The sequence below is a fragment of the Calonectris borealis genome, chromosome 3, assembly GCF_964195595.1.
Source record: "Calonectris borealis chromosome 3, bCalBor7.hap1.2, whole genome shotgun sequence".
NCBI lineage: Eukaryota > Metazoa > Chordata > Aves > Procellariiformes > Procellariidae > Calonectris > Calonectris borealis.
The window spans coordinates 122937972-122951754 of record NC_134314.1 but is presented as its reverse complement, the minus strand read 5'-3'; the positions used below and the strand labels follow the sequence as shown (position 1 = coordinate 122951754).

The 13783-nt window shown below is 39.5% G+C and overlaps 1 protein-coding gene across 2 annotated transcripts in view; it reads left to right on the top strand.

The window, feature by feature from the left end:
- Positions 1 to 13783, top strand: part of PLCB4 (phospholipase C beta 4) — a 209215-nt gene that overhangs the window by 146453 nt on the left and 48979 nt on the right. For both annotated transcript variants that reach the window (XM_075147727.1, XM_075147728.1), the window contains 9 exons: positions 2410 to 2620; positions 3257 to 3350; positions 4000 to 4079; positions 4535 to 4619; positions 7183 to 7273; positions 8181 to 8276; positions 9800 to 9900; positions 11581 to 11616; positions 13238 to 13379. In XM_075147727.1, coding sequence (XP_075003828.1) covers positions 2410 to 2620; positions 3257 to 3350; positions 4000 to 4079; positions 4535 to 4619; positions 7183 to 7273; positions 8181 to 8276; positions 9800 to 9900; positions 11581 to 11616; positions 13238 to 13379 — 936 coding nt within the window. The remainder of the gene's footprint in view (positions 1 to 2409; positions 2621 to 3256; positions 3351 to 3999; positions 4080 to 4534; positions 4620 to 7182; positions 7274 to 8180; positions 8277 to 9799; positions 9901 to 11580; positions 11617 to 13237; positions 13380 to 13783) is intronic.

The window sequence follows — 13783 nt, the reverse complement described above, 5'->3', positions numbered from 1 at the left end:
AGAGGAAGAGCTTGTACTGTATATGCTACTCCAGACACTGTGTTGTACGCTGGGTTAATAGACTGCTCTTTTAGTTCTGTGAAAACATGGACTTTCCAGGAATCACTCGGGAGAGAGGGAGATAATTCTCTTGTCTAGGAGTCATTCATAAATGTTATGAGGATTTTCCACTCACAAGCAGTGTAGCTTATTTCTCTTCCCCTCTACATGAAGTAGAATTCTCCAAGTATTAATTACTTGATTTTAGTCAACTCTATCCTTTTTTATTTTTTTTAAGAGGCATTCATCTGTGATTCCTCTTGATGCCAGTGTAGTTTACATATTTTCCAAAATGAGGAAGGTGTACTAATGTAGCTGCCACCTGTTTAGGATGGAAGATGTGAAAATGTGTTTTATGAAGGTGGATATTAATCTAAAACTGGAAAACAATGTTCAGTAGTTCGCAAAGAAGAGGATTTTCCGAGCATGAAGCTGTAGCAAGGAAATGATATTGGCCTTTTCTTTTAGCCAATAATTGAATCTTGGCTAATTATTTAGCTTCTTTCTTTGATTTATATTTCTATCAGGTTTTAAATAAATGTGGTAAACCTGCTGCAGCGATAGGGTTATGGAGAGTAACAAGAGAAGCAGTGTCCTCCTACGATGTTCCTCCATTGATCGTATTCACTGATGCGGATTTTATCCCAATGCAATCAATAGGATAGGGAGGCGATTTCATGTAATAACATGTTTAACCTTAGCATGTAAAGGCGGCAAGAATTTCTCAGCAGTGGTGGTTCTTTACAGTGTCTTTCCCCTTCTTCTTAGATAAAACTTTGCTGTTGAGCAAAATAATTAAGCTCAACGCCTTTTTTTGCTAAATCATGTAGTTTAAGAAACAAGGCTGATGTACAACAAGGCAGTAGCAATAAGCAATTGACTCTTCCTCAGCTATGTTTCAGTAACAGAAAGTCTGAACAAGTTAACGCTGTGCAGTTTAGTAACCAGAGTCTGCTCAGGAACACTACAAAAGCAAATTCTTCCACCTGGTCTGTGCATGTCAAAAATACAAAGGCTGGTCTGTTGAGCGCATAGAGCTCTGTTAAGTTACTGAACTCTCAGCCATTGTTTGTCTAGAACGCCTGCTCAGCTGTGACTTTTTTCCACTAGATGATGCACTAGAAGTGCGTATCATCCGAGATATTTTGTGCTGCTGCTTTTAAGTTCTCAGTGATCAACAAAATAAAAACATTCTTAAAGTTGAAAATTCCTTTTCGCCCCCCTTTTTTCCCCCTTCTTCCAAAAGTCAGAATCAGCGGAGAGGATTTGAATAAAACGTTCCAGAACAGTTCACCTCTGGCTGACACCAAGCACAGAAAATTTAAGCTGCAGTAGAGGAGTTTTTCAGAAAGCTAGGAGCAGAATGAAAAGCAGGATTACTGGAGTTCTCTGTGTATGAGAAAAGTTGTCTTAAAATAAAAATAGGACTGCTGCAGCCTGTGCCTTAACAATAGCTGAGTGTTCATACATGACTTTAGGGAAAGCAATCTCCAAATCAGTGCCAACTATTCTCTGCAATGACTCCTTGTGAGTAATCCCTTCTTCCCTACCCCAGATCATTTTACAGTCTTGGCCACTTTAAAACTGATATTGCAGTACTGATTATTCTGTTTTCATTAAAATTTATCCCTTGATTTATATTTTTTTATACTTTATGAAGCGTATAACAGCATAGAAATAAGAGAAAAGTGTTATGAATTCTGTTCTCTGAATTACTGTACGTCCCACGTTCATTGTAGAAAATGGCTTGCTTTTCATTATAAAGGAATAGACCTGTATTTCAGACAGTAAACTTGAAGGTATCCTAGATTTTCCTAATGCTTTGCAACTGAACACGTGCAAACGTTTTCAGGTACACCTCCCCTTGTTTTTGTCAGCAGAGAACAATCTCTGCACATGCTGCAAGCTGATTAACAGCGATGTAGCACAGTCAGGGCAGGACTAAATATGAAAGAGGGGAGAAAAGTACCGTAGGAGACTGGTACACGCAAGCTCACAATTTCTGGCTCGCAAAGTCCAAGAGCTCAAAATTGTTGGGAGTACTCTGAGGAGATGTCACTACTTATTTGCCTTTTTCACATCCTCTTTGATGCCTTAGGTCTACTATGGTGAGTGCTGGACACAGGATATTGAGCTCAGTGGGCACCTGATTTTTTTTCTTTTGTTATCTGGGAACACAGTGGCAGACTTTTCACCAGGGACACAGTTGCTCATCAGCTTGGAGCATTGGAAGGGGAGAGCTTCTGTTTGCATGCAGAAGCCTGTGTAAACACAGCTTTTGTGCTAGGGTTCCTGCTCTGTGAGACAGTTTGATTCCTGTCCACTATAAATTTCTAGTAGTAATTTGCCATGCTTTCTTCTTCCTCCTAGGTGTCATATCAAGTGATGGGTTTTGCAGATACTTGATGTCAGATGAAAATGCCCCAGTTTTCCTAGACCGTTTGGAATTATATCAAGAAATGGACCATCCTTTGGCTCATTATTTCATCAGTTCCTCTCACAATACATATTTAACAGGCAGGCAGTTTGGTGGCAAGTCTTCGGTGGAGATGTACAGACAAGTGCTTTTGGCTGGATGCAGGTTGGAAGCAGGAGATAACAGCCTTTAATATTTGTGGAACTAGTATTCTAAACCTACATAATATACCTTGGTGATGATATATTGCATAATTGAATATATAAATATATTAGTGTGGTAAATGAAAATTTACATATTTAAGATACTGTTTTTCTCACAAAAAAATATTGAAAGGAGGTGGAACGTAGAAATTGATGTCAGGAGAGAGGTTGTGAGAAAGATAACAGGAGTTTGATCTCAAAATGACAACTGAAGAATTTCAGAGGATTTTCTGCTTTGTAATTAAGACGTTTATATGTAAATGAGAATCAGTTTATGGTCGCCTGCTTCATTTCTTAACGTACTGGAATGTGTCACTGTTAACTGGGTAAGAGAATAAATTAGAAGAGTGCTACAGTGCTAAAAACATTATTGTTCATGTGTAAATATATTGACCCACACATAGAATATTTAAGGTAATATACCCAAAGTTATAAAAGCAGTCTGAAATTACACATGTGCAGCTTAAAAGGAATTGTGTAATGCCCAAAACTGCTTTGTAACTTACTGCTCTGAACATCACTGCGCAGAACTTGTCCCGAGTAGCTCGCCTGTACTGAAACACTAAGGAAGCTGACGCAATTTTTCTTGGGTCTTTAGGTGTGTCGAGCTGGACTGTTGGGATGGCAAAGGTGAAGATCAAGAACCAATAATAACACATGGAAAAGCAATGTGTACAGATATCCTTTTCAAGGTAAATGCCTGACCTCTGCACCTGGTAGGAAGCCCCAGTAGAACCCCCAGACAAAAATCCATGCAGGGCACCCTCCCCTCCTCAGCACCCAGACGCTGCTCCCTTGTGATAGACTAACAAATCGCATAGGCACAGTTTCTTGTCCCCAGATCTTAGGGCTCATTTCTGACTCGCATCATATGCCCCTGTGTTATGTCTGCCTTTCCACAGAAACTGCAGGAAGCAGGCTTGCTTCTTTTGCCCCATATCTTCACATCCTGTGGCTCTTTGCACCACAGAATAAGTATTTCCTCCATTGTTTGAGAAGTTCCTTAGCTGTGGAAACAGCCTAAATGTGCAGGAGTTATTGTGGGAGTAGAAATTCTCCCTGGCAAGAGAGGACTGGTAGCAGGTCCAGGGGTAGCATTGATGGGTTCTGGGTGAAGCTGCCATCACTGCTGCAGGTGCTGTGAAGCACCTGTTGGGTGCTGCATCTGGCTTGTTGCAGGGAAACAGGGAAGAATGAGCATACAGTTTGTTCTAGTTCTGGCTTCATTTGGCACATTTGAGACTCAGCTCTCTTTCTCAGGGTGGAGAACAAAAAAAATCTATTTCATTATGATTGTAATTTGATCTGTTCTAATTTGAATCCTATTTTTGAATTTTAAAGGATGTAATTCAAGCCATTAAGGAAACAGCATTTGTTACATCAGAGTATCCTGTCATTCTTTCATTTGAAAATCACTGCAGGTATATAGTGCCCATTTTTACTTTTTTATAGTGCAATGTATGAGAGAGGGATGATATAGCTCAAACATACTATAATTTGAGTGTACTTGTAGACTGTGTAGGGATATGCAGGTATACTAAATGTCACTTGGAAGAGACTGTACTTTAATATACTAGTCAATCTTTATCTAGCTAAATAATGGCAATATTTTTATCTGTTGTAAAGCTGTGAAATATATTTGGATGTTCCATAAGTTTTGTGGGATTCAGTTAATCTACTTTTTTGGTCTTACTAAATTCATCTATGTCAGATAATAGACTTTTATTGGCAATTTAATTACAGTAAAGTAATACTTCTCAGTTGAGAGAAAGTGGACAGTATATAATTTGGGATATCTACATTACTTAGTATTATTCTGTTTTGCTGAGTGATTTCTTTTTTATATTTAAAAATTAACCAACATAATCTTTTCCAGCAAATATCAACAGTACAAGATGTCAAAATACTGTGAAGATCTTTTTGGAGATCTCCTGTTGAAGCAGCCTCTAGAAACACATCCAGTATGTTATATTCTGCCAGTCTTTTTTTTTTTTTTTTATTAGCTGTATTTAAAAGAGGTGATAAACTGGGATCATATCACCTATAGTGCTGTTCACTGCCAGTCCTGTGCTTTCAAAAATGACTAGTGATTTTGGGTGACTACGCTTTTTGGTACAACCTTGTCCTTATCTGATTTGTTTAATCTCTTCTGTACAGGGCTCTGGCGAGCAGCCTGGGGAAATCCATCCCCTTGATGTGTGACGTAATATCAGCACCTACATAAAATACACCACATACATTGTATTTGCAGGTCATACATAACTCTGAAATTGCCAGTCACTGTTGAAAACTAGTTATCATAAATTGCATGGCATCAGCTGAGGAAACCTTTTTCTTTCAGCTGCACTTTGCATGCTTCATGCTCCAGATCAGGTCCTGCAGTCTAGGTGGCCCCCACTACTGCCTTAAGAATTAAATTAAGCACCAAGAGTCCCCTGCAGTCTCATTTGGACTACCAATTGCACTGTAATCTGCATGCACTTCACCCTCCTGCATGGCAGGAGATAACAACAGCCACTCCTTCACAAATACAATATTTGAGACTTTAATAGCTTGTTCCCCAGTGCTTGCAGCTACTCCTCCAGACCTTCCTTACTCTCCTGAGCAATGTGCTCACTGTCTGCCAGCAGCCGCCCAAAGCCTGCAGATGCTCTTTAGTGCTGCGGGGAACCACGACGAAGAGGACTCTGCCTTATCTTTCAGCTCCTGTCCATGTGACCCCTGCAAAGGAGCCTCCTGGCGTTGTCATCTCTAGAGCTGTGCTTTTCTTGGCTTTCCTTGCATGTTGCAGGGACAGCAACGCACAAGGCTCGGTGAATATCAGGTTGTTGCCCTGAAAAGTGCATCCCAGAGAACTAAATCTGTAGTGTTCCCCTGTAATGTGTGTAGCACCTTGCCACATTCCTCACAAATGACAGCTTCCAGCAGCTTTCAGGGAAGCCTAAAATTGAGCTGGCCAAAGGCTGCCATGCTGCTACCTCAGGGCACAGTATTAAGCCTCAGCTGCCTGTGCTCTATAGCACTACTGAGACTTCTGCATTTTGTGTCCATTCCTCCTTATGGGTGAATTCAGTGCCCAGCTGCGCACAAAGCAAATGTTGCAGAGATGGCAGGAGGAGCTTGAAACGTGTATTTTATGAGCATGTGGTTTCTGATACCTTGACTGACTGAGGAGGGCAGGCTTAAGTGAGACATGGCACTGGCTGAAGCAGATTTGGTTTTAAGTAAAAGCAAATATTTGTCCAAATGGGCATCCAGCTATGCCCTGTGCTTTGGGATGCAGACTGGCATCCTGGAAGCCTGGGGATAAATGAGCTCTGCGGCACTGACATCTAGTGGAATTACAACCCAAGGAACAATTGTGTTTTATCTTCATCAAACATGCTGAAACTCCCATGACTGAGCTAGCCTGGTGGTTGTGGATAATCATTACCCTCCTGCAAGGAGGTTTGCACCCATTCTTGTGAGGTTGGGTTGGGTTGATTTGGGATTTTTTTGCTGGGTTGTTATTTGTCACCTCTGCTGCTTTTATTTGGTTTCAAGTCGTGGTGCTTTGTTCTTTTGTTTCTTCATCTAGCATGCTGCTTCTGCGTAGCTCAGAGTTGGATTTAAGGATAAGAATATCTGAATATTTCTTCTAAGAATTTTTACTAATCCTGGAAATATCTTCTACTCCTGTATCACTTATGGTTCACTGGAAAACACAGTCCATTATACCAGCAACTCCCTGCATAATATTCTTAGCAAGCCTGAGGTGGAGAGGGTGCTAATTACTGTACCCAAATCTCTGTTTCTTATCCTCAATGATGTGATGGGACTTAAATCAGAGGATTTTGCACTTTTTCTTTTCTCAATAATATTTTTTCTCCTTCCCAAAGCTGGAACAAACCTTTAGTAGTACTTCCTTGTGTATGTGAAACTTGCCATTTGCCTTTCACAAATATTGAAGATGTGACCCTGTAGCCCTACTGGCAAAAATAGTGCTCATTATCTAGCTAAGGACTGGGTAGTTTTCCATTCACCAGTGCCAGCCCATTTCTGCTCTGTAAGTATGTGTGGGCTGCTTCACTTGCATTATTACAGCTTGAAGGGACCATAAAAGGTGACTTATTTAGAGATCAAATGATAATGGGCTAAACTGTGACTTGGACTGTGTGTGAACCACAGGGAGAGAGGGAAAGTAGGAGGTCCTCTGATGAAGAGTTGCAGGTCACATCCATGCCCACTGCTAGGCAGGAGAGAGAGAGAGATGTTTTGGCCAGAGCAGCTGAGGATGGCATAGGCTGGAGACCAATGTGCTGGCTTCAGCCAGCAACATTTACCTGAGCACGGCTTTCCCATGGGATAGGGAAGAAGCAGAGGAGACAATATTACTGCAGTCACACTGCCTCTCAGGGTTGTGCCTGAGGTGGCACTGCTTGTTCACTGCCCCTTATCATTGCTGTCCTAAAGTCAAAATCCCAAATAGGGATACAAAGAGGACAAACAGCTGTTACTAAGCCTTTTCTTTAAATTATTTTACAGCTTGATCCAGGTAAAGCCTTACCTTCTCCTAATGACCTCAAAAGAAAAATTCTCATAAAGAATAAAAGGCTGAAACCTGAAGTAGAAAAAAGTAAGTAAAGCTTGTCAAGTATTAAATTAAACAAAAGTCCAGATAGATACAAATAGACTTTGTTACTAAAGTTTCCAAATTGCTTGTACTTTAGTGTTGGAAGAATATGAATTATATGGAAATGACACTTTGTTTGCCCTTGTGTTTCATATGAGTGCCAGAGTCTAAGCCTTGATATCAGCATGTAGCATAGGCATAGATAGACCTTAGAAATGTAATCCTGGGACTTCATCAGATTGCTGGTTGAGCTAAAATATAACACAGATAGAATCTCTTGTAAATTCTGCCTACACTAGTATGTTTGCATTGCTGTGTTTTTCCAGGATAAGCATAAAATGAAATGGAATTTCAAATTGCTCTTCCTGCTATTGTTGCCAGTTCTGATATTTCTTTTCTTTCAGTAATAATAATCTTGCTATATTAGTTTCCAGTATGGCTGTGGTGATAAACCTTGGTCCTTCTCCATTCAAAGCTAAGCATGCAGACCTTCCACTGACTTCAGTCATACATGACTGTGTTCATACTGTCTAACTGAAATGCACATGGGAACACAATTGAAAAGCCAAGCATTTTGCTTCCATTTGCATAGATCAAGCACCAAAGAGAGAGCTGTCTGTTTATTCTTTGAAGAAGTAATATGCTTGCTCCAAAGACCTTTGAAGTCTATGGAAATATTTTTCTTAACTCCAGTGAGCCCTTACTGACCACTTTTCGGATCTAACAACAGTGTATGTCTAATGATGCTCTTACTCTGTAAGATTTTATTGCTAACTGAAAACTTAGAGAACTCATTAAATAAAAGTAGCTCTTGGGATCAGAGAATCATTTATGATTGTTCTCATGTATTTCTTTGTGCTACAAACTGTTCATGTCATGACTAATTTATTTTTATTTTTCTTATTAACAGAACAGCTTGATGCTCTGAAAAAGATGATGGAGGCTGGGGAAACTGCTGCTCCTGTAAATATCCTAGAAGATGATAATGAAGAAGAAATAGAAAGTGGTGAGGATTTCATAGCGAAGGGCTCTCAGACATTGCCTGTGGTAAATCAGTAGGCCGGCATGAGCAGCTAGTATGCACGTGATCCACATGCCCGCAGTCTGTGACAGCAGCATAAAGTCTGGGCTCAGTGCAGGACCATTTATACAGACCTCCAGCCTTACCGTCTCATCTCAGATACATACCACAGCTGCTACTGGCTCTGTGGCAGGCTGTGGTAGGAATGTGAGCTCAGTTGGTGGTACTAGTGGTAATTCTAACTTACTGTTCGGAAGTCATATTGGAGCAGCAACCGAGTCAGATTTTCACTGTGTGTATATGTGTGCGTGTATGAGAGTCTAGGAAGCTGTGATCTTTGCTTTGAAAACAGATTTTTGTCACTATTTTTAATACTTGTGTCAACATCAGATTGGATTATTGCATTATACTTTATAAGGCTAAAATGAGGGATAGGATTTTTCTTGCCAAACTTCAGATATCTTCAGTGTAAACATCTAGATCTGAGCCAGTGATGTGGAATGTGTTTATGGCCAACAGAGAAGAATAGACATCTCTAGGGTGTGATTCACCTTGTCTGTTTTAAATGTCCACCTTCAGAAGAGGTAAATCATCATTGCGGGCAAGTGTCTGAACCAAGGTACTGGCCTGTGACCTATGTCATACGGAACATCCCAGCTTTAGCCTACCCCTTGGTCCTCTCCTTGATTTTTTTTTTTCCTTTTTTTTTTTTTTTTTAACTAGCACAAAGCCACTGCTATTGCAGTCAGTAGAGGTCCTCGTGAAAGATATTCTTTGTGATCCAAATCTTCGTATCCGTCCTTGCAATGCTAAAAAGACTGAAGTACAACAATTTTTTGGAGAGGCCTCTCAGTATCTTCTTCGGGTGATCGAGAGGCACAAGAGGAGATTCTGTTGTTTTGTAGGCCGATTTCCATTAGAATGCTTATTTCTAATAGTGTTCTTATTGTGCTGTGTTATTAATTATGTGCTAGACTACCAAGAGGCTCAAATAAGTATTTTCTAAAATTATTGTTTAAATCCATATGAATAATGTGATTAGTGGTTTTGTGTTTGTAAGAGGCCTTTTTAGCTTCTTTGAGTACACTGGGAGCTAACAGTAAAATCACTTTAAAAACAAATGAAAATGATTCCCTATAGTAGGGGCACATAAGGAGACTCTAACAATGCACATGAGAAGCCTGGACACCAGCAACTTTTTACATCTTTATTTAAAGAACTCTGTCTTCATTTCTTGTTATTTCCCCAAGCCTATTGGATTTTTTTTATACTTTTGCTAAGCAAATTACTGATTCCTTCAAAAACACAGTAAATAAAATTTCTCGTACTAACCATGTCAGAGCTGCAAGAATCTCAGGCCTTAGCTGTAATTTACTACTAATGCTTGGAAATCTAATACCCTGGATTTTATTTCTGTTTTAAAAAAAACTCTGCCATTTGTTTCATGGCTCACACAAAACCAGCAGTTGCTGTGTTTTTTGCACTGATCCTTTTTCTTTTCTGTGCAGCTGACCAGGAAGAAGAAGCTCATCCAGAGTACAAATTTGGAAGTGACCTTACTGTAGATGATTACAGTCAAAAAGAAGCTGTTGCCATCAGTGTCAAAAAGGTGGGATTGCTTCCTACATATATTACTTTGGAAGCTTTCTGTGGAGGTGGGTGTAAAAGACACTCTGTTTTGTGGAAGCATCACAGCACATGTTGTCAGAAGAGTCAAACCTGAGATCTTCACCAGGTTCCTAATCTTTAGGTTCACAAGACGACAAAATTTTGTAGCTGAAAATACTCTCTGCTTGTTCAGGTAGAATACTCATTGAGGAAACAGACTCAGTGTGTAGGGAAACAGTATACAAGTGGAGGATTTGATCAAAAATACTAATTAAAGGCAGCAAGCAGTTTCCTGCTCCTGCCTCTGATATTTTACTTTGCATCTCAGTTGCAGAACCCTTGCTCAACGATTTTTTTGCAAGGCTGCATCCTGTGCCTTTGTTACAGGGATTCCCTGGGTCATTTTTTAATGTTAACTCTTAGGGTAGATTCTCCCTTCCACCTATAGCAATCAAGGCAAAATAGGACAGTGATTCCTCAGTGGGGTGGTATGGCAGTGGGGCTATACCAGAGAGCCAGCTGGCAGACAGGGTAAGAGTGGACTTCATTCCACTCATACCTGATTTAGTACAGTTGATCAGTCTGTGCTCGGTAACTTGAATATTACTTAACAGTAATTATATACAGAATATTGGAATTAAAACTAAGCCTGCTCTGGCACTGAAGGCATTATTGCTGCTTGCTACAGGAAAAAACCACATGTGAGTGCTAGGGTACTTTATATCAGATCATGCTCCTTTGTCACTCAAGTATTTTGGCCACTTCTTCTCTCCTGCCTGACTACCTTTGGATCTTACTCCAGATAGAAGTATAGGTATGGAAAATCTTTCATAGCACAGATTGCCCTTGGCGGTATGTCTCTAGCAGTATCACCGAGACATCAGACCTGCCTTCTTGGTATCTCTTCAAATCAACGTCTTTGCTTCTTCAGGACTTGTGTGAATCCTCCCACTGAAGTATTGTTTAACTTCTTTGCTCTAGGGCTGGTTTCACTTAGTAAGTCAGCTGGTCCTTAACTACCTGTGTGTTTTGGGGGTTGGTTTATTTTTTTTTGATTAGTCACTCATCCTCAGCATATGCCCTTGGGTAACTTCTCTGCTTCTTTGCTGATCAGTGACTTGATCTGTATTGTTTAGGAATGTACATTCAGTGCCAAGTCAACATTTATCTGTCTAAGATTCTCAGTAGTGGCAGCTTGGAATTGAAGACAGACGGCAGACTGTCCCATTGCAAATAACATCTTGAGATAGGCTTTTTCCAAATGTGGACATTTAAAGCACAGTTTACAGCAGTCTTAACCCTTAAGTTCTCAGAGCCTGGGCAGTTTGCATATCCAGATAGATGATCTTTTGTGTTGTCTGGCTGTGTCATTCTTTTGTTCTTCTCTGAAACTTCCTGTCCCCAGCATCTAGTGATAGCACTGGTTTGGGCTTAACTGTCTGGCATCCTCCCTCCTATTCCCATTGCTAGCCAGGTGTTGAATTTAATATCTTGTGTACCCAGATTTGAAAGAAACTGCAAATTTTTGCAAATATATGGGACAGGTGAGCCTCACAGCAAGGTGGAAAAGGGTATACTTTTTGCTAAATGCATTAACTTTTTGAGGATTTTTTTTCTTCTTACTGTGAGTGTTTCCTATTTCTTTTTCTTTGGGTAATGTATATATATTTTTTTCCCTTAGGCTGTTGAAGATTCTGAGCAAGAAAACAATAAAAAGGTGACACATAGGATGTTATGTAGTTTGTTTTATTGCTTTATATATAACATACGTATTACTTACCATGCATTCTGAGTCATTTAACAATTTTATGCACAGTTTCACTGCGCCTACAGAGTTTTTTTGAAAATTACTCTACCTCCTTTTCTCCTCCAGGGTTTCTTCTGCTATACTTTTATACCAGGGTTAGGGCTGTCAGAAAAATTGGGGACAGACAGGAGTGCATAACTTTTGCCTCCTTAGAAGTGTCTGATCTCAGTCTCAAATGTGATGCACTGGGAAACGAGTTCTTTGAATGGTGTTGAGACGTATCATCCCTGCTTTTTTTTTTCCTCTTCCCTTACCCTGACTGCACTTTGTTTTCCTCTCTTTTTTTCCTCCTTTTGCTTTTCCTTGGGACTTCTGCATTTATCTTCTCTCAGGAATCCCTTCTGTAAGACTCTTCCCACCTCCTTCTACTCTTCTTCCTTCTCTTCTCTCATTAAAGCTGCTCCTGTTCCTAACCACACTTTGTTTCAGTCTATGTTGTTTTCTAAGAGGGTTCTGCTTCTTTTCTTGAGGGATGGGGAGGTGTAAATAACCTAGAGAGATGAACTTTCCAGACAGTGAACAGAATTCTGCGAGGAAGTACTAAGTATATTAAAAAATTCTTACAGTACAGCTTGTTATTTTCAGAATGCAACTTGTGTTTGTCAGAAAGTTCTCCTCCATTCAGTGTTCACTACAGTAGGTTAGGTTTTTTGGTAACTGGCTCACTGGTAGGAGAACAAGCAAAAATGTTTGTGGGAAAAATGCCATGAACAGTAAGCCTTGCGGAGTTTGCTTAGATTGACAGAGATCTTTCTTTTTCTTTCCTTTCAGTGAAAAGAATGTGTTTCAGACTGGTTTAGGGAAGGGAAAAAGTTGGACAGGTAGATCCACATGACAAGTGCTTCCTATTGTGGGTTTCTAGCAGATGAGATACTTGTAGAAAACTTTTGAAATTCTGTTATAAATATAGTGCATATTTATATGAATGATGGATTCAGATTTTTATCATTTTAAGTGGCCATGAATATGAGCTTGGTACTCTGTCTCTTGTTGGTCTTGTGACATCTGTTTGTCCCACGAAGGTTGTAATCCCTATATTTTGGTCTGCTTTTATTAGTAAAGATTAGTAACTGAAGCTATTGTTGTTTTGATGTTGAGAAAGTTCTGCTCCGTACCAAGTATGCATTACCCCACTGCAGTTGCTATGAGAAAATGTATATTAAATTACAATTCTTAGGAATTTATTTGACAAAGATAGATCACTATGTCCCACCATTGTTCAGTCTGTTGTAATATTTATCTTTTATCCCAAAGTTATCCTACTAACATCATGTAATATTTACCCACTGCTTAGGAGCTTTTCTATCATCAGTCCTCTTGCATGCATCCTGTAACATTGAGAGTGTTTGGTGCATATATCAGTAAGAAAATAAATCTTAATTTATGACATTAAATTTCCACTTTTCTTGTATTAATTTGCACTTTCTTTAACTTTCTGCAGATTTGGGTATAATTTTGTATCACATTTGAAAATTCCAACAATAGCGTTTGCACACACAAATAGTGATTATTCTTTTTAATGTGTTTTCAGGGTTTAGTAACTGTTGAAGATGAACAAGCGTGGATGGCATCTTACAAATATGTAGGTGCCACAACCAATATACATCCATATTTATCAACAATGGTCAACTATGCTCAACCTGTAAAATTTCAAGGTTTCGATGTAGCAGAAGGTAACATAAAAGGTTGAATGAAATAAAAGTATTTGTCTGCTTATTCTAGGTAGTTTTTTAATCTCTACCTTTCCTGAGTTGAGAAATGGTGTAAGACTTTTATAGGTTAATGACCATCATCAGTATATTTTTAGATCTCTGTTTCCTTGAATGTAAAGTTAGCATGTTATTCCGCTGGTCATCCACACGGAGTCACTAAATTACTGGGAGAATATGAAGCTGTTGAGGTTGATTATAGGCCTTTCCAACTAAACTGCCTTTTTTAGTTCATCTTTCTGTAAAGTAAGGCAAGCGTGATTGTCACAGTGGTCAGCAGTTAGCTGATGCTTTCATATTGCACACTAGACCATTTATCATGTTGTTTTGCCTTACCTAGCCACACAACACAGGCTCTGAATAACAAT